Source organism: Haliotis rufescens, unplaced genomic scaffold, assembly GCF_023055435.1.
Source record: "Haliotis rufescens isolate VD_foot unplaced genomic scaffold, xgHalRufe1.0.p SCAF_20, whole genome shotgun sequence".
NCBI classification, from domain to species: Eukaryota; Metazoa; Mollusca; class Gastropoda; order Lepetellida; family Haliotidae; genus Haliotis; species Haliotis rufescens.
Window position 1 is genome coordinate 14,533,672 of NW_025963891.1, and position 20,718 is coordinate 14,554,389.

Genomic DNA, 20,718 nt, shown 5'->3' on the forward strand with positions numbered 1-20,718 from the left:
TTTGTCTTCATCTACAATAGTGAAAATAAGGCATTGGTCATTTTGTCTTGATCTACATAGGGAACATATAAGGCATTGGTCATTTTGTCTTCATCTACATAGGGAAAATGAGGCATTGGTCACAGTGTCTTCATTGGTGTAGGGAAAACATGATTTGTTGTTTGTAGTTTATAGCCACACCTATTTCATGTATATAATTGAGCGATTGAAATGATGACTCAAGTTTTAACTCAATTGGGTTATGACCAACATGCAGTCAATCAAGTTTCATGTAGTTGCCTCTAAGACAAGTATAGGATGTTGGCTGGCATGGTCCTTACTTGATTATCATGATTATTCACTAGAAAAAGGAATTTGAATGTTGTTTCTTGCATTAACAAAGTTATGTTCTAGAGCATGGTATCTCTGCAATCTATTTCAAGAAATGTATAACACTGTTTTTTTTCCAAAAACAAAATCTGAAAAATGGCAAAATGTGGCTCTATCAAGTGCAGTAAGATCGGCCGAACGAAGTCAGTGAGCCCATGAGGTGTCATTCTTGGCCAAATATCATCTTGGGCCAACTGTTTGTTCCAAGAGAGGTTGTTAATTGTATATTATGGATTGCTCCACCGTGGGAAATAGTTGTACCCCAATACATAATCTCCTTCGTCCCTGTTAACTATTCCTCATTTTCATGCCAACCAATTAGCCAAAATATGAAGCTGTATGTCAATGAAAGTATTGTCAGAATCAGAGTTAATTTGTCATTAAAGTGTCACCATTGTGAATACAGCCTAATCACTGTCCTTCCATTGTCTATCTATAATAATGCTAAAAATTGTTACAATTATTTTTACAAGATGAGCGAGATAATTATTTTACCAAAATGAGCTATCTAAAAGGTCAGGAGTCAGACCAGCACCCATCCTATCAGACCATGGAAAGTTTCCTTTCAAAAGTGTGACCCTGAATGTTTAATGTGAATTATACATACAAGCCCAACCCTGACTGCCACAATATTTCCACTGTCATGGCTTATGCAGATGATGCTCCCATGACTGGCAGTCCTCACCTCGTATGTAAATGTGATCGCATTGATCAAGGTGTGATTGACAGCAAAGGGGAGGGCTGTACGTCGATGCCACATCAGCACATGGTTATGGTGTTGTATTTAAAGTGATCGCTGGCAATCTCCCGTGCAACAGATTGTCCTAACGGCTCTCGGTATAGAGCGGAACTCAACCACTGGTCATAATGTCTGGATCTGCGTACCAAGGATATTACATTAAGGTAAATCCCTTGTTGATAAGACAACATGGCAGGTGCTTCGTTCCCAGGATTAGGAAGATTAGTGTGTCATGCATTGCTTTAAAAGTTACTTCAAAAGTATGGAAATTGTGGGGAATATTTTGAAAGGAATATTCAGGCTGGTAAAAGAAATGTTTTTTTGTAAAGTTTTGTTAATAAGAAAATAATTTCTTATCATTGATAACCAGAATAAGAATAGTTTTAAAATTTAAATTGCTTTAAACATTAAATGATAGATATATTGCTTGGATTTTGTGGTTGATGAAAACAAAATCTAACCTTAATTAATTAGTGATTTTCATGTTAATTACAACTTTTACAACAGACAATGATATATCCTCATGACAACTGTGGGGGTAGTCTAGCTGGACTCTCTGCTTCGTACTCTACAGCAGTGAAGGTTATAAGTCTCTAGTAGTGATGAAATAATAGCAGTAACAGTCCATCAGTTTGGAAACAGGTAGATTTAGCAACCTCCGGTCAGGTAAGGAACGACAAGGTAGCCTAGTGGCTTGAGACCTAGGTTGGATTCCCCACATTCATACAATGTTTGAAGCCTTAATTGAGCATCCCCTGTTTTGACTCTCACTCATTCACTCACTCACTCACCCAACTCACCCAACTCACCCAACTCACTAACTCACTTAGTTATAAAAGTGATCTATGTATTTGTATGAATATATACATCAAATATCATGATGAAAAAGAAATTCTGATATACATTGTATGTAGATGACCTGTTGTCACATTCTCCTTTAGATATCATTGAGTCCGTGTCCCAGAAGATAGTAGTCGGTGGTATGTGATTGGAATGCAGTGTCGATGTGAAATGTATGACAGTATATTGTTAACCACAGTATGACCGGTAGGTCTGCGATTGAGTAAAATGGCTTCAATAAATACTACGACCATCCACATATAGAGGTATTGAAGATAGTAGGAGATTCTGTGCGGAAGCACATTTAATGTAACAGGTACTTCTTTTTAAAGGGGGCGGTCGGGTAGCCTAGTGGTTAAAGCGTTCGCTTGTCACGCCGAAGACCCAGGTTTAAATCCCGACATGGGTACAATGTGTGAAGTCCATTTCTGGTGTCCCCCGCCATGATATTGCTGGAATATTGCTAAAAGCGGCGAAAAAAACAAAACTCACTCACTCACTCTTTTTAAAGACAATTAAAAAAAAGAAGATAGGAAATGCTAATAAACATCTCATTTTTCCATTTTTTCCTTTTTTTATTACTTTGCTTAGAGGTTATATCTTAAAAGGGTCTGAAATCAAATAAAAAATAGGATTCTAAAAGAATGACTTCTTAGGACATATCAGAATTTTGTGGTCATATAAAATAACAAAATGAAAGTAGTTTTTAGAAGTCTCTGGGGGTCCCATGCATGTTGAAGGTCTTTTTTGTTTCAAACTGGGCTTGACAAGAAATATGAAAATATTCAAAGTTTGAATATATTTCACATTTATGAAGTTTTTTAACAATGGATGAGACATAAAAGTTCACAAGAAATGTTTTTTCCCTATGATTAAAATCTATGATTATGTGTTGCTATAGGTTATTGGAGGAATTGCAATATTTGTTTTAGTCGTAAAATGCTACAGTTCATGACAGAAAATTAATGACCGATGTTCTGGATCTGTGGGCCATATAATCACCACCACCACGCATGTCATGCATTGTCACACCCTCGTGTTTGGACGTGCATATCTCACAGTAGGCCTGACTTAGGTTAATGTCATGGATTTATGAAACGTAATCTTGAGGAAAGTATGTCATCAGGTAATTTCAGTAGGTAACTTTCTTAATTGGACACACACTAACCTGTGTGGTTCACGTTATTGCATGTGTCATGCTACCCAGTTTGTTTGAACAGTCAGCCTATAGATAGGAGTGGTGGCTGTTTGTCGAGAGCTGTACAGAATTGTGTCCCTTGGTCCTGTGTTGCTCTGCTCAGGGCTTCCATTTCTTCAACCCAACTTGTCGTGCAGGGCATCTAGATATTATTTTGCAATATATTTTACTTGCGCTTTTTAATTGTATTAAGTTTTATCTTCTCAGTTACTATTACTATTTTCTATAGTTAAACTCATAAAATTTTGAAATTTTAGAATAATCACAAATATGGTCCTTTTTGGTAATCAAATAATGTTTTTTCACGTCAACCCCGCCATCCCTGATTAATAACTTCCATATGTCACTCATTTCCCTCAAAAAATCATTCACTTTGGCTTTGCCATTTGATCCTCAGTAACAGGTTGCTTACAGCATTAAATTACATTAAATATGATTACCTATCATTTAAAAACTGAGACCGGTTGTGCAAACACACTTTCTTTTTATTTCTTCAACTGACAGTTGCCAAGTATGTCATCTATTTATGATATGTTTGTTTGTTTGTTGTTTAACACCACGCTCAGCAATATTCCAGCTATATGACAGCGGTCTGTAAATAATCAAGTCTGGACCAGACAATCCAGTGATTGACATCGTGAGCATCGATCAACGCAATTGGGATATGATGACATGCATCAACCAAGTCAGCGAGCCTGACCACCCGATCCTGTTAGTCGCCTTTTACGGCAAGCATGGGTTGCTGAAGACCTTTTCTACCCCGTATCTTCACGGGTCTATTTATGATATGAGTGGCATATGGTTTGTTATTATTGCTGAGAACATCTGAGGGATGAAAACTTATTTTCGGTTTGAAAGTATCTTGCCTGATTTATTACAATCAGACATGAGCTGGGATGATTGGTATGTCCCCGCCCGTGAGGATGAGCAGTTGTTCACGTCTCTCTCGCCCTGCGCATGCTGCCACTGGTCAAAACGAGGGACTAGAGGAATTGTCAAGCCCTGCCGCTGATCGTTGGTTTGAATCCCAGATTTGCTCTGGTAAAGAACTTTGGGTTTGTCAGCACCATACTTTCTACAAACTTTGAGGGGGTAACGAAAGATTTTGAGCCTAGTATTCAAAGTGTCATCAAACCCAAGTTGCTCGTTCACTCGCTCACTCACTCACTCACTCACTCACTCACTCACTCACTCACTCACTCACTCACTCACTCACTCACTCACTCATGGATCAATTTCCTCTAAACATCTTGTTTTTGGGAGACTCAAAATGTGTTAACTCCATGTATTCTTGGGTGTCCTTGGGATCATAGCAGTATTTAATCAACTGACTCACACCATCAAAATTGTTTCCATAAAAGAATCTAGTTTTCAATAAAGATAGAAAGGATAAAGAAAATGCTTTCCAGGCATCTGCCACACACCTACCATTGAAGGTTGAAATGACACTGATCTGTAAGGACTAATCCTTTTATCACAACTGTTAGCGTACCTGCATACAGCCTTTATAGTAGGTACTATGGACTTACCACATGCCCATTTCAACAGCTTGTGCTTACAGTAGAGAAGTTTGAACTCTGAAAGGAACAGAATTGTTGTACACTAGCATGGAGATATGTTTATAAATGCAACACTGTAGGTAAGACTGAATGCGTGGCATCACCCACAAGGGCTCTATTGTTAGTTTACTGTTAGTTTACTGTAACCGGCACATGTGTCCTATATTCATACCATGCTGGGGTGGTCGGGTAGCCTTGTGGTTAAAGCGTTCGCTCATCACGCCGAAGACCCGGGTACAATTCCCGACATGGGTACAACGTGTGAAGCCCATTTCTGGTGTCCCCCACCGTGATATTGCTGGAATATTGCTAAACGCGACGTAAAACCATACTCCCTCACTCACTCACTCACTCACTCACTCACTCACTAATGGCACTGAAGACGCTAGTTTGATTCACCCCTGTCAGGGTAAATTATCTTTAACTGAGTGGAATGTGGTTCAAGTCCTGAAACGTCATTTATTCTCAAGTGGGTGAACATTACCATAAACTGAAATGATCATAAACAGATTGTTATAGGCACAGAACTGTTCAAGTCACATACTTCATTCACTAAGGACTCAGCTGTGACATAGCAAGTTTCTTGTTGCGTCTGTTAATAAATAGACCAGGGACATGTGACGCAATATGTGCAATAGAACAGCGTTTATGTAGTTTGCTTTATCAGACACAAACATGTTAAGCTTTTTTGCCTTTCTTGCTTTGAACAGGCCCATTGCATCTGTAACATGTGCATTGCATCAGGTGACATGCTAATGCATCTGTAACATCTCCATTGCATTCAGTGACATGCCCATTGCATCTGTAACATTCTTATTGCATTCAGTGACATGCCCATTGCATCTGTAACGTTCTTATTGCATTCAGTGACATGCCCATTGCATCTGTAACGTTCTTATTGCATTCAGTGACATGCCCATTGCATCTGTAACGTTCTTATTGCATTCAGTGACATGCCCATTGCATCTGTAACGTTCTTATTGCATTCAGTGACATGCCAATGTATCTGTAACATCTCCATTGCATCAGGTGACATGCCAGTGCATCTGTGACGTGTCCATTGCATTCAGTGGCATGCCAATGCTTCTGGTGGTGTACTCAATGCATCTGCTGACATGTCCAATGCTTTGTTTGTTTAGTGTTGTTTAATGCTGCACTCAGCAATATTCTAGCTATATGACGGCAGTCTGTAAATAATCAAGTCTGGACCAGACAATCCAGTGATTGACATAAAGAGCATCAATCCACACCAAATGCAAATGTGCTCCTTTCAGTGTCCAGACCGACAAATGTGCCCCTTACCACCTTATGCTTCAGAGTGGGGACCCCCCTTACCACTTATGCTTCAGAGTGGGGACCCCCCTTACCATCTTATGCTTCAGAGTGGGGACCCCCCCTTATCACTTATGCTTCAGAGTGGGGACCCCCCTTACCACTTATGCTTCAGAGTGGGGACCCCCCTTACCACCTTATGCTTCAGAGTGGTCACCCCCCTTTCCATCTTATGCTTCAGAGTGGGGACCCCCCTTACCACTCATGCTTCAGAGTGGGGATGGACCCCCCTTACCACCTTATGCTTCAGAGTGGGGACCCCCCTTACCACTTATGCTTCAGAGTGGGGACCCCCCTTACCACTCATGCTTCAGAGTGGGGATGGACCCCCCTTACCACCTTATGCTTCAGAGTGGGGACCCCCCTTACCACTTATGCTTCAGAGTGGGGACCCCCCTTACCACTCATGCTTCAGAGTGGGAACCCCCCTTACCACCTTATGCTTCAGAGTGGGGATGGACCCCCCTTACCACCTTATGCTTCAGAGTGGGGACCCCCCTTACCATTTATGCTTCAGAGTGGGGATGGACCCCCCTTACCACCTTATGCTTCAGAGTGGGGATGGACCCCCCTTACCACCTTATGCTTCAGAGTGGGGATGGACCCCCCTTACCACCTTATGCTTCAGAGTGGGGATGGGGACCCCCCTTACCACCTTATGCTTCAGAGTGGGGATGGACCCCCCTTACCACCTTATGCTTCAGAGTGGGGATGAACCCCCCTTACCACCTTATGCTTCAGAGTGGGGATGGACCCCCCTTACCACCTTATGCTTCAGAGTGGGGATGGACCCCCCTTACCACCTTATGCTTCAGAGTGGGGATGAACCCCCCTTACCACCTTATGCTTCAGAGTGGGGATGGACCCCCCTTACCACCTTATGCTTCAGAGTGGGGATGGACCCCCCTTACCACCTTATGCTTCAGAGTGGGGATGAACCCCCCTTACCACCTTATGCTTCAGAGTGGGGATGGACCCCCCTTACCACCTTATGCTTCAGAGTGGGGATGAACCCCCCTTACACCTTATGCTTCAGGGTGATTTGAAGTAAATACAAAATGACCTTTTATCTGGGGAAAAGTTTGTAGACAGGGCTGCAAAAATTTGAACAATCATGGAAGACCACGTGTCTTGTTTTATTATAATAAGCTGAGCTCTGTTTCAATCTAAAGCACTCTATGTGTGGAAAGTGGAGTGTTGACGTGCAATGGCTGGGGGATGATCTTACACCATGACATGGCAGCGACATTACATCATGTGCATAACCTACATATCACCATGCAATGATTAGGCAGTTCTTATCAGACAGCAAAGTTTGTTTCTAAAGTTCAGGGGTCAATATGTGGTACACCCGGGTAATATAAAACAGGGTGTAGTAGGACCGTGTCATCAGTTGCGGGAGCCAGTACCAGAGTGAACATGGATTTGAAAAGGGTAGGTCCATTCTTCGTACTTCATATCAGCAGCTCCTCATGCTATGTAATGGGTGGACATTTTCATTACTTCTACATTTCTGAATGGGAATTAATTATGCAGTTAAGTATGAATAAGAACTTTAGGAATTACTTATATTATTATTATCACTATAGTTTTGTTTTATATATAATTTCAAAGCGAGATGACTAAATTTGTTATTTAGTACATGTGTCCTGGAAACTACCAGTAAGCAATGGTAAGTCTTACATGAGCACGTGAAGATTACATTGAGGCTTGAGGACCTGTTTTTATCATCATTAAGATAATGTAGCGTTTACCATATTACCGGTGTAAGGAGAAGCAGTCTACGTCTTCTAGTCTACATCGTCCAGTTTACTTCCGCTTGTCTAAATGATCTAGTGCAAAGCAACTATTCTATGTCAGCTAGTCTGTCATCCACTTCTATCATCAGCAAGTGAACAATTCTAGTGTAAAGAACTACAGCTTCTGAAATCTGATCACAAGCCTGATTCACTTGATCTTTGGGGGGCATTTAGAAAATGGTTATGTACCCTTGCTAGACATGTATCACTAACTGCAGCTTAAAGGGCAAGTAAAATAAAAATATTGATTATGATTTTTTAATTTTTTTTTCGAATAGCAATTGTCCCATATGTAGCAGGGCATGGAGTCATCCCACAGATGACATCCTTACCTTGTCAGCTTGCTGAGGGGTTAACCTCTTTGGTCATGTGGAGAAGGCGTCCGACCTCTGGTCAGAAGGTCTATGGTTCGAATCCCATCACAGAACTCAGAAATTTTATGGTCGCTACACTATATATATGGAATCAATTTCAAAGGGGAAAAACTTCATAACAGTGGTAGAAAGTATCTAAATGTCCAAGTGAAAGTGCTGGAATCACACCCTCCCTAATTCGCTTCCAAAACAGAACTATTTGGGACGTGGCCTAAAAGTACCAGTGCAGCAGTGCGTGACAATTGCTTGTTATTGGCTGATGTGTGATTCTTAGCAGCTCTCCATATACTGCTTGTGCTATTTCTGTTAATCCTACAAAAATAACATTGTTTTCATTGTTGAATGTGTGGTAAGTCTCCTTTGATCTTGCTATTGTGAATAATTAAGATAACAATTAACTATCTGTAACTAGCATTACCATATTACTGACATTCTGTTGGGTACCATATACAGTGACTTCTTACTTGTCCACTTGTCAAGCAGCTGGCCAAGGGATAATCCCTGTTGTGTTTGTTTAAGCTGGTGGGGTGGTGGGGCCTGGGGGGTGTCATATCAAACACTGTATGGGACCGGCAGATGCTCGTAACACATAGATAATGATTGTCAACTCTGAAATATGTAATAGATACGTTTTTCTTTCCGATGTCAAATATGCATAGTTCAACAGCATTGCGATAATTGTTTACTAGTTTCTGGATGGCAAGAAGTTGTCTCTTCTTCCTCTCATGGGCTGCATGGTTTAGGTTTCGAAACTTCTTGGGTGGCACCAAACTAACTGGATTGTGATTGCAGTATTATCCAGCTCAACCTAAAGTATGTCAATAATTTTGTACAGATTTCGATGCCACCCCTCGATATGATTTGTTGACTCCTCAGTGACATGTTATTGTGCTTCATGATAAAGTCGTCTTTGGTGTTAATGGTGGTCGGGCATCCTCTGTTTGAATTCCGGTCTTAATCATGAACTTATATCCAGTAAAAGCCAAGTGCCGATCCCTCTTAGTCCCCTATAGCCTTACCAATCATCAGGACCGCCTCCGTGGTCTAGTGGTAGAGCGTCCGCCCGGAGAGCGGAAGGTCTGGGGTTCGATCCCCGGCCGCGTCATACCAAAAGACGTTAAAAGATGGTACTTGTTGTTACCCTGTCTGGCGCTCGGCATTAAGGGGCTAAAACAAGGACTGGTCGGCTCGGAGTCAGTATACTGTGTCTTGAGTGGGGTATTCATGTTAAACTGAGGCATGGTATCTCAGTGAGCTAGCACTATAAATCGGCGTCAGTCCGGACTAGTACAAGCAGCCACACAAACACACACACACGTACATGCACGTCGCTGTATAAGTGCAATAATCTTGGACACGACGTTAAACCCCATTTCACCTCAGCTCACCTCACCAATCATCATGCTCGGGTAAATTTGTACCTATAACAATAGCTGCTAGAAGGAAGGAAGACCTCAATAAACTACCAGGCTTATTGAAAATGGCAGCGCGTCAAACCCCTGGTACCTGTTTTAACCTCCAGGAAGGGGAATCCCCGCAGAGGAGGATATTTTCGTTTGGGGGACGATTTCGCCTGTTGTTTTTTATTGTCTGTCTTACGCTATTTCTGTTTTTCAAATTTAGTTTTGGTCAAGCATTTGTGATTAGGTATGTCCTAAAGTATTAAAATCTGTAAGTTGCTATGACTTTCCTTGCACTTGAAACTACCATTCACCCACCCAGTTAGTGTTACTTGTTATCCAAGAATCCTGACCCGCACAGTGTCAGCCTTGACCAACATCCCTACTGCTACAAGCATGCAACAACTCTCGCACAGGGTCAGGCTTTGTGTTTCCGTGGTGTTTGTGATGGCTTGCTACAGGCTGGTAATCTTGGAAGCACCTTTCACATGAGATGGTGGCTTCTGTCCTTACCTAAATTACTATAGCTCTCATTTGTTAACATAAGCTGTTAACATGTGTGCCTAAGAATGAAACATGTCTCACCTAAAAGGCTACAGTTCTCATCGGATGACATTTAGCTGTTGATGTGTCTGGCTTAAAAGGCTACAGTTCTCATCGGATGACATAAGCTGTTGATATGTCTGGCTTAAAAGGCTACAGATCTCATCGGATGACATAAGCTGTTGATATGTCTGGCTTAAAAGGCTACAGTTCTCATCGGATGACATTTAGCTGTTGGTGTGTCTGGCCTAAAAGGCTACAGCTCTCATCGGATGACATTTAGCTGTTGATATGTCTGGCTTAAAAGGCTACAGTTCTCATCGGATGACATTTAGCTGTTGATGCGTCTGGCCTAAAAGGCTACAGCTCTCATCGGATGACATTTGGCTGTTAGTGTGTCTCGCCTAAAAGGCTACAGCTCTCATCGGATGACATTTAGCTGTTGATGTGTCTGGCCTAAAAGGCTACAGCTCTCATCAGATGACATTTAGCTGTTGATATGTCTGGCTTAAAAGGCTACAGTTCTCATCGGATGACATTTAGCTGTTGGTGTGTCTGGCCTAAAAGGCTACAGCTCTCATCGGATGACATTTAGCTGTTGATGCGTCTGGCCTAAAAGGCTACAGATCTCATCGGATGACATTTAGCTGTTGATGTGTCTGGCTTAAAAGGCTACAGTTCTCATCGGATGACATTTAGCTGTTGGTGTATCTGGCCTTAAAGGCTACAGCTCTCATCGGATGACATTTAGCTGTTGATATGTCTGGCTTAAAAGGCTACAGATCTCATCGGATGACATTTAGCTGTTGATGCGTTTGGCCTAAAAGGCTACAGCTCTCATCGGATGACATTTGGCTGTTAGTGTGTCTCGCCTAAAAGGCTACAGCTCTCATCGGATGACATTTAGCTGTTGATGTGTCTGGCCTACAAGGCTACAGTTCTCATCAGATGACATTTAGCTGTTGATATGTCTGGCTTAAAAGGCTACAGTTCTCATCGGATGACATTTAGCTGTTGATGTGTCTGGCCTAAAAGGCTACAGCTCTCATCGGATGACATTTAGCTGTTGATATGTCTGGCTTAAAAGGCTACAGCTCTCATCAGATGACATTTAGCTGTTGATATGTCTGGCTTAAAAGGCTACAGTTCTCATCGGATGACATTTAGCTGTTGATGTGTCTGGCCTAAAAGGCTACAGTTCTCATCGGTTGACATTTAGCTGTTGGTGTGTCTGGCCTAAAAGGCTACAGCTCTCATCAGATGACATTTAGCTGTTGATATGTCTGGCTTAAAAGGCTACAGTTCTCATCGGATGACATTTAGCTGTTGGTGTGTCTGGCCTAAAAGGCTACAGCTCTCATCGGATGACATTTAGCTGTTGATGTGTCTGGCCTAAAAGGCTACAGATCTCATCGGATGACATTTAGCTGTTGATGTGTCTGGCTTAAAAGGCTACAGTTCTCATCGGATGACATTTAGCTGTTGGTGTGTCTGGCCTAAAAGGCTACAGCTCTCATCGGATGACATTTAGCTGTTGATGCGTTTGGCCTAAAAGGCTACAGCTCTCATCGGATGACATTTGGCTGTTAGTGTGTCTCGCCTAAAAGGCTACAGCTCTCATCGGATGACATTTAGCTATTGATGTGTCTGGCCTACAAGGCTACAGTTCTAAACAGATGACATTTAGCTGTTGATATATCTGGCTTAAAAGGCTACATTTCTCATCGGATGACATTTAGCTGTTGATGTGTCTGGCCTAAAAGGCTACAGCTCTCATCGGTTGACATTTAGCTGTTGGTGTGTCTGGCCTAAAAGGCTACAGCTCTCATCGGATGACATTTAGCTGTTGATATGTCTGGCTTAAAAGGCTACAGCTCTCATCAGATGACATTTAGCTGTTGATATGTCTGGCTTAAAAGGCTACAGTTCTCATCGGATGACATTTAGCTGTTGATGTGTCTGGCCTAAAAGGCTACAGTTCTCATCGGTTGACATTTAGCTGTTGGTGTGTCTGGTCTAAAAGGCTACAGTTCTCATCGGATGACATTTAGCTGTTGATATGTCTGGCTTAAAAGGCTACAGTTCTCATCGGATGACATTTAGCTGTTGGTGTGTCTGGCCTAAAAGGCTACAGCTCTCATCGGATGACATTTAGCTGTTGATGCGTCTGGCCTAAAAGGCTACAGATCTCATCGGATGACATTTAGCTGTTGATGTGTCTGGCTTAAAAGGCTACAGTTCTCATCGGATGACATTTAGCTGTTGGTGTGTCTGGCCTAAAAGGCTACAGCTCTCATCGGATGACATTTAGCTGTTGATGCGTTTGGCCTAAAAGGCTACAGCTCTCATCGGATGACATTTAGCTGTTGGTGTGTCTGGCCTAAAAGGCTACAGCTCTCATTGGATGACATAAGCTGTTGGTGTGTCTGGCTTAAAAGGCTACAGTTCTCATCGTATGACATTTAGCTGTTGATGTGTCTGGCTTAAAAGGCTACAGATCTCATCGGATGACATAAGCTGTTGATGTGCTTTAATGGCTATAGCTGTCACTGATTTGATTCATTCACTTGATTTCACCATTGATGATGGAAGGCTATCTCTGAAAGTAAAAACACTTTGCCATTAAACACCTAGATAATGGTTTCATAACGATTAGTCAGTATTGACATTGTCAGTCTGTTAATCCTAACTGTTGTATGAAGAGAGCCTTGGAACTTTTAAATAGGACATTAACAGTGACGTGAGGTTTGTCTTATGTCATTTAAAAGTGACATTTTATAGGATAAGTAATTACATTATTGATGACCTAGCTCCTACCTGCTAGTGCCGGTAATCTCCTGGATGTATAATAACTACTTAAGCCAGCTGCTGGAGGAAACATCTGTTTCACATTCAAACCACATCACACATTCTTCGTCTGTCGGTTTCTGTCATACATGTTCAAGATAATTAAAGACATGGAAGAATACACTACAGCCATTCAAGTTCACTGTCAGTAGTCCTTAATCATGTTAATCCTTAATAATCCTTAATAATCCTTATGGTGATGTTGATCGAATGTTGTTTTATAGATTAGTCTGTACAGGTAGCTTTGTGTGCACTTTAACCATTGAGTATTATTCGGACAGGCTGGCAGATTAGTGTTGGTTTCTAATAGTGTATTTTAGTATTCGTTGATTCAACGATCCAATTTCCCATAAATATAACCTTTCTTCTTTTTAACATGGTTTTAGATATTTTATCAAGTTGATATATGAATATTCCAATACAATATGTATCCCAATACTGTATCTAAACATAAAATCGAAATATTGACACATGGATATACACATTGTATTATTTTGACCTTGGACTATTTTGACCTTGGACTTGAAGCCTGACTCAGGTGAATCTACTGCTTGCTTGTGAAGTGAAAATACAAGTTAATTTCTAATCTTGAATGTGAATTATGTGGTGACTTTTGAACTCCATAATTCTAACATCCATATTTAGACTTCCAGTGACCTGTTTTGAAGATTTCAAAAATGTAAAGTCCTCAGATTCACTTCCTGCCTAGCAGTTGTGGTCTGTACAAACATGACAGTGGTCTTCTTCAGGCCCTCCTATCTATTTGAATAAAAAACATTGAATGGGTTTAAAATGAAGGTGTCTTTGTAACAAGTACATTTTGAGAACATGTTTGGCAATCACTTGCTTCTGTCTGTGTCTGTGAATCACAAGTGTCTCTAATGAAGAGGGGGCACGGGTGGCCAAGTCGTTTAAGGCACCACGATTCGCTGTGCAGAGTTGCGTCCCTTGGGCACGCCAGAAACCTATGATTGTGGGTTCGAATACCGATTCGCCCCGATTATGTTTCTAGGTTTGTCAGCACCATACCCATGCCTGTGGGTTTCACTGAAGTGGTAAACGTCTTAGACCTGCATAACTTTGGGCTTTCCTCCCACATTACGCTGACACGCCATGATATAACTGGAATACTGTTAAAAGCAGCAGTAAACCCAACTCACTCACTCACTCTAATGAGGAGTCCGAGGTCCTTGAGTAGGGTTACTGTAGTAATGGCAAGGATTTTCATCCTTAATTTTGAAAACTGTTTCAGCGGGCAATGCACATGCATTGGGGACACAGATGATATTGCTAATCATAGGCATATTCCTATATGCAAAGGGGCTAGCGTATGGTTCTTGGTAGCAAGTGACAACATGGAGTCGACGGCTTGCAGTATATGCAAGTTTACTTTATACAGGTAGATATATATATACAAGAAGCACTGTGTGCCAGGTCAGCACATTTTGTAGTGATGGTGTTCCTAGGTTAAGGCTAAGAACTTCTGCTCTCCGGACCCGTGAAGATCCAGGGTTGAATAGGTCTTCAGCATCCTATGGATGCTGTATAAGGCGACTATGCTTGTTGTAGGAGGCGAATAACGGGATCGGATGGTCAGGCTCGCTGACTTGGTTATTGCATGTCATCGATCCAAATTTCGTGGATCGATGCTCATGATATTAATCACTGGATTGTCTGGTCCAGACCCGATTATTTACAGACTGCCGTCATATAGCTGGAATATTGCTGAGTGCGATGTTAAACAACAAACCAACCAACCAACCAACCTCTGCTCTCCGATTTTCATCTGTGGACCAAGGCTCATATTGCCAAGGTCACCCAAAACCTTTACATGTTTGGGTCACCTGACATGGATTAAGTCAATAATATAAATAACAGTAATCATCAGTGACATAGTTGCACAGTTCGTTCAGGATGGCAGACATTCAATGTACAATACAATGATCAACAATTGGGATTTGCATCTTATAAATAACAGCAATTAAGTGATTCAAGACATTGACATGTCATGGCTACAGTCACAAATATTGTCCCAAAACGGCCGCTATGACAGCTGCATCTGCGTTGTTTCCGACTTCAGATAATACGATGTTGAGTTGTCATTTCAGTGATCCTGAAGCAGCTGTTACGATCTATATCTGTATACTCATACAGAAGCTGGTTCACTCTCTGATCTTTCCCAGAGTTTAATCACATTCTAATTTTAATCTTTTCAAAGCAATATTGCTTACAGATGTTGGAATGGTTCTCATAAGTGTGACCAATGTAGCCTTGAGGTGTCATCATCAAGTTACAGGCGTTTGGTATATTGTAAAAGGAAAAAATTAAATGAATATATGTATTGCTATTCAGCGATATTGAACATACTGAATGAAATGTAGGTAACATTCATTGTATAGTTAGCTGCTTTCACAGCTTGCTCATGACATTGTATTTTCAATTTCATTATGTCTGAATATTTGTATCATCACCTCAGAAGAGACATATGTTGCTGTATATTCATATTAAAATTCTCACCATGCAGTCTATAGGCAGTTTACTACTGTGATTTATTGAAATGTATGCATGCAATACTCACTGATACAATCATGGAGTGATTAACAAGGAAAGTGGTATAAAATATGCGTCTCGATGATAGAAATGGGCACATTTTGATAGGACCCGTGAAGATCCGGGTTAGAATAGGTCTTCAGCAACCCATGCTTGCTGTAAAGAGCAACTATGCTTGTCGTAATAGGCGATTAATGGGAATGGGTGGTCAGGCTCGCTGACTTGGTTGATGCATGTCATCGTATCCCAGTTGTGTGGATAGATGCTCATGTCGTCAATCACTGGATTGTCTGGTCCAGATTTTGATTATTTACAGAAGGATGTCATCAGGGTATGAAACTCCCAAAAATTTCAGCCAGACCACAGGACTGGCTAGCTGAAATACTTGCCAGCCCTGACCAAAACCTGCCTGCCCACTATAATCATGTTTCTCAGGATAAGCTAACGGGGTTTCGTTTTGGTTACATTTTATCATTCATCTTTACATGTGAATTAATGCTTATCATCAGGAAATATTTTGAATATTTTCACATATGAAATATAACCCGACCGTCGGGCAGGGGGATTTGAAAATCTGGCAGCCCGAGTTGAAATCAACCCGTCTCGGACGGTCGGGCAGGCAGGTATTTCGAACACTGATGTCATATAACTGGGATATTGCAGAGTGCAGCGTTAAACAACAAACAAAACATTTTGATAGTTTTCAGCATTAGATAAAAGATTTGGGGGAATTCAACTTTTATATTTTTTTAAACAGAAGAGGTTATTTTTCATGCACTTAATGTCAGTATTCTCATCATACCTGTTTCACTCATACCATACTGTGGTCTTTATTTGAACTACCTGTAAATAAGTGTGATATTTGAATAGCATCAGTTGCACAAGTTGATTCCAGCGAGGAAGTGGACATGATCATGCCAAGAGTCACTTTAATCCTTCACACCTTCAGCTTCACCTGTTGTACGAGCACTGCATGAATGAATGTGAAACACTTAGGAAATGGGAAGGCCATTTCATGTTTGCATTGATGGGCGGAGCTACAATGAAATGGAGGTCATTGATTGGCTGGAGTTTGTTGGAGTGACATATGCAAGCCACATCACCAATACAGCTGTGAGTGAGAACTTGACAGTAAAAGAGTAAGGCATAGAAGACCGAGGGCTAGGTTGTTACAATTGGGGGACGAGAGACTGTAGATAGCTACCATGAGCAGTTCTAAGAAGGAAGGCAAGGTGAGTGTGGGCTGTCAGTGGTCTGTCAACAGGGAGAACCGTGGTTGTTGTGAGTTGTAGGTCAGTCGCGGTTCAGTTCACTACCTGCTGGTAATACTAGATGGGTTATTGTCCACAGGCATACCCTCCTTTAGTAGCTGAATGATCTAGGGGAGTTAACAGGTGTGGCTGTAAATCTCCAACTGCAAACCCCTTCACTGGAGACTCAGTTGAAAGCAACTCGGGGCAGTGTAAACAATCTTTTAACTTGCTGACCTATCTCTCCAGCAGCAGTATGATAAGTTACGGTAGCCTAAACCAAATTCCTCAAAGTTTTCTCTCAGTATCTTCAGTGAGGCTCTGTAGACATTCCTGGATCTGTTTTTGATAGTTTGAGTTCGTCTTGTTTCAAGAAATTCAGAAATATCGCATTACATAGAGACTTGTCGGGCTGTTAAAGTGCTTGAGTACACATATGAAGCCTGTGTGAGAGACACATGGGAGAGCCTTGCTGTTCTGTGAGACCCCATGCTGAGTGTTTGTGGTAAGTGTGATTGTACAGGGCTGAACGATGGCCACAGGAACTACATCAAGATATCCACTGCAACATGTGGCCCTTGAGATCTCATCTCGGCAGTGCTGATGTGGTGGTTTTGTCAATAATCAACCTGTGGTGATAGTAGTGTATGTTGGCCATTGTGCAGTGTATACAATACATCTCTCAACAGCTTTAGGTGTTTAATCCTATGCCAAGTTAAAAGTTTGTTATAGTGTTCTTTCTTTCACCGGAGGGGGCGGTCAGGTAGCCTTGTGGTTAAAGCGTTAGCTCGTCACGCCGAAGACCCGGGTTGGATTTCCGACATGGGTACAATGTGTGCAGCCCATTTCTGGTGTCCCCCGCCGTGATATTGCTGGAATATTGCTAAAAGTGGCGTAAAACCATTCTCACTCACTCACTTTCACCCGAAGCGATACGATGTAGTTTTTTTTACCAACAGAAAAAGAGTTTGATGAAAGAGTAACCCATATATAAGCCTACCCCTTTCCAATTCCACAGAATATTTTTTTCCTGTCCTCAAAATTTGGTTTGTTATAGCATTGTTGATTCACCTGAAGCGATACAATGTAGGTTTTTTACCAACAGAAAAAGAGTTTGATGAAAGTGTAACCCATACATAAGACGACCCCTTTCTACAGAATCTTTGTTCTGGTCCTCAAAATTTGGCCTTTCTACGGTCATATACGGTATTTGTTACTTTACAGGAAGTTGAATGACAGATTTCAATGACTGGTTATTTCACTTGCTTTCTTCATTAAGTTTGAAATTTTTAAAACATTGGGAAATAAATTCAATTGTACATCATGTAAGAAATATCCTACATTTTAAAAGACTTGGTAAAGGAGGGTTCACTCGGTGTGTCAAATTTCACAGTTAGTCTAAGTAATGGATGTAGTGTGGATGTGGTTGATGAGATTTGTACTACTCAAATAAATTTGTTTCTAAGAAATACATTTTATGTATTTCCATTGAAACTGCTTGTTTAATAATGTAGGACGATACAACATATGATGAAATGCAGCTCACATCATAGCCGATAAAACTTGAACCACACCCTCTGTCAACCAGTGTTTTTTTTATTCATGTGATGCCACACCCATTTTTATCAGTAGAAAAAACATTAACCACATGATCATTTGGATGGATTTGTTTGTATATGACAGATACCATCATAACTTTTGTCCAAAAACTTGGATATGACACTGACGATCACAAGTTTCGTCCTAATACTTGATTACAGTAAACTATGTTTATAACAAACATGCTTATAACAATGTGACCGATATAACCAAGTTATTTTTAAGTCCCTGCCATTTGTTGTATGTATATATGCTGTAAATATGCTCGTAACGATCTACGGTTATTACAAACGAATGTTTGTTGTCCCTTAGAGTTTGTTATAACCATTGTTTACAGTACGATACACACCATCACAGTTCAGTCCTGACACTGGCACACGGACACACACCATCACAATTTAGTCCAAAAGTTGGATTACGACACATACCAGCACAAACTTAGTCCCCAAACTGGCTTACCACACATGCCATCACAAGTTTAGTCCAATCCGAGAACATTCATGTTAGGTAAAGAAAACCCTGGATGCGACATTTTGTAACACTGAAGCTGAAAAATGTCACAGGAGACTGCTTCATGCTCTGTTTCCCTGGGATGCTTTCCGGACCACACCTTCTTGAACTGTGATGATATGGTCGAGTTTTCACTGTAGGATAATAGACAATCCCATGAAGTCGGATCTTCCTTCAGGGCGGTCGGGCAACCTAGTGGTTAAAGCGTTTGCTCGTCACACTGAAGACCCAGGTTCGATTCCCGACATGGGTACAATGTGTGAAGCCCATTTCTTGTGTCCCCCGCCGTGATATTGCTGGGATATTGCTAAAAGCGGCGTAAACCCATACTTACTCACCCACTATGCATTATTAATATGACTGTTACATACCATTGATTCTTTACTCTCTTGGAACAATAGGAGTTATATTCTCAACAGCCTTGAACCCATTTTCAGTCTAGGTTAAGACCTTATGATCAGTGCAATGAATGCGACATTCTACCTGTGTAATTATGTACCAATCTACTATTTAATGATAACCCTGTCTTAAAATGTAAGCTCACAGAAGAAGAAAACATAGCCAGGACTGCCATTCGACCAAACCTGGTACCCGAGAACAGGTCTCAGTGTTTACAGTGAACTTGTGAGGACTGCCACTAGACCAAACCTTGTGCCCCAGAACAGATCTTGTGTATACGGTGACCTTGCAAGGTGACCTTGTGAGGACTGCCACCAGACCAAACCTTGTGCCCCAGAACCCGTCTCATTGTATACGGTGACCTTGCCAGGTCTGCCACTAGACCAAATCTTGTGCCCCAGAGCAGATCTTAGTGTATACGGTGACCTTGCCAGGTGACCTTGTGACCTCACTCACTCACTCACTCACTCACTCACTCACTCACTCACTCACTCACTCACTCATCTTAGTTCTCATGACCACTGAACTGAGGACATCTCATGTCAGGTTTTCCAGAACGACCTTATGCAAGCATTGACTGACCAATGGAATGATTTGCAAGAAGTCGATATTAGTCAGTCAGAAACAGCTTTCTCGAGTTTTACGTCACGGTTTCAAACAGGCGGTTCCATTCAAGACTACTCTTTGAAAAATATCGATTCAGAATGTGAAAACTAAACATAACAAAATTCTAGAATTTCTAAAAGATGGCAGTGATTATACGGCAGTACTTCCTCGGGGCATAAGTCTCTTCTGTTCAAATGTTTATCCCATTAAAGCCAGAGATAGACTAACATTTAGTCTCTGAAATCTTATATTACACAATATCCTTCTTGACTCTAAAAATAAAAACAAAAAATCCCTATGCTGATTGTGGAATAGAGCTAGCTTGAGCTGGCTGGACTTGCTTTTGTATGCATTTCTAGATAATTATTTTTTTTGATAAAATAAATATGTTCCCCGATCATGGTTGAGGACTAAGCCAGAGATAGTCACTGATTTTGACAGAATTTTTCGAACAGCCTGTAACTGACATTGAGGTTGTGTGATTAGAAAACACATGCCGACTGTCACTTTCCCGATCTTGTAACCAACCTTCGGATGAAAGGTCGTTCTGATGTGCCCCGTAATGCTTTGTCCTCAGATCTTTGTTTAACAGTAGCGAGAACTAAGATCTGATTTTAAAGTGATTGGATAATTGCAGTATGTCAGTATCAACATGTCACGGTCATCTATAATCAAGTCAGAATAGTGCAAACCAGTGGTTGATAGCTTGAGTGCTTGATAGCATGTATACTACGCAAAAGAAGTTAAGAACACCCAGATTATTCAAATGACACGGCATGACAAATTAACTGTGGTGATATGAAA

At 41.2% G+C, this 20,718-nt stretch overlaps 1 protein-coding gene across 4 annotated transcripts in view; it reads left to right on the top strand.

Moving 5' to 3' along the window:
* The window catches only part of LOC124132177 (bifunctional 3'-phosphoadenosine 5'-phosphosulfate synthase-like), a 61,697-nt gene that overhangs the window by 14,076 nt on the left and 26,903 nt on the right, over positions 1-20,718 (top strand). Inside the window, exon 1 of one of the 4 annotated variants that reach the window (XM_046495948.2) lies at positions 1,124-1,272. The exons of 1 other annotated variant lie outside the window; for it this stretch is intronic. In XM_046495948.2, the coding sequence (XP_046351904.1) occupies positions 1,237-1,272 (36 nt within the window). In that variant the 5' untranslated portion in view covers positions 1,124-1,236. Of the gene's footprint in view, positions 1-1,123; positions 1,273-7,374; positions 7,472-16,628; positions 16,783-20,718 lie in introns of those variants that run through there. 2 more of the 4 variants (XM_046495965.2, XM_046495956.2) reach the window with 2 other exon arrangements.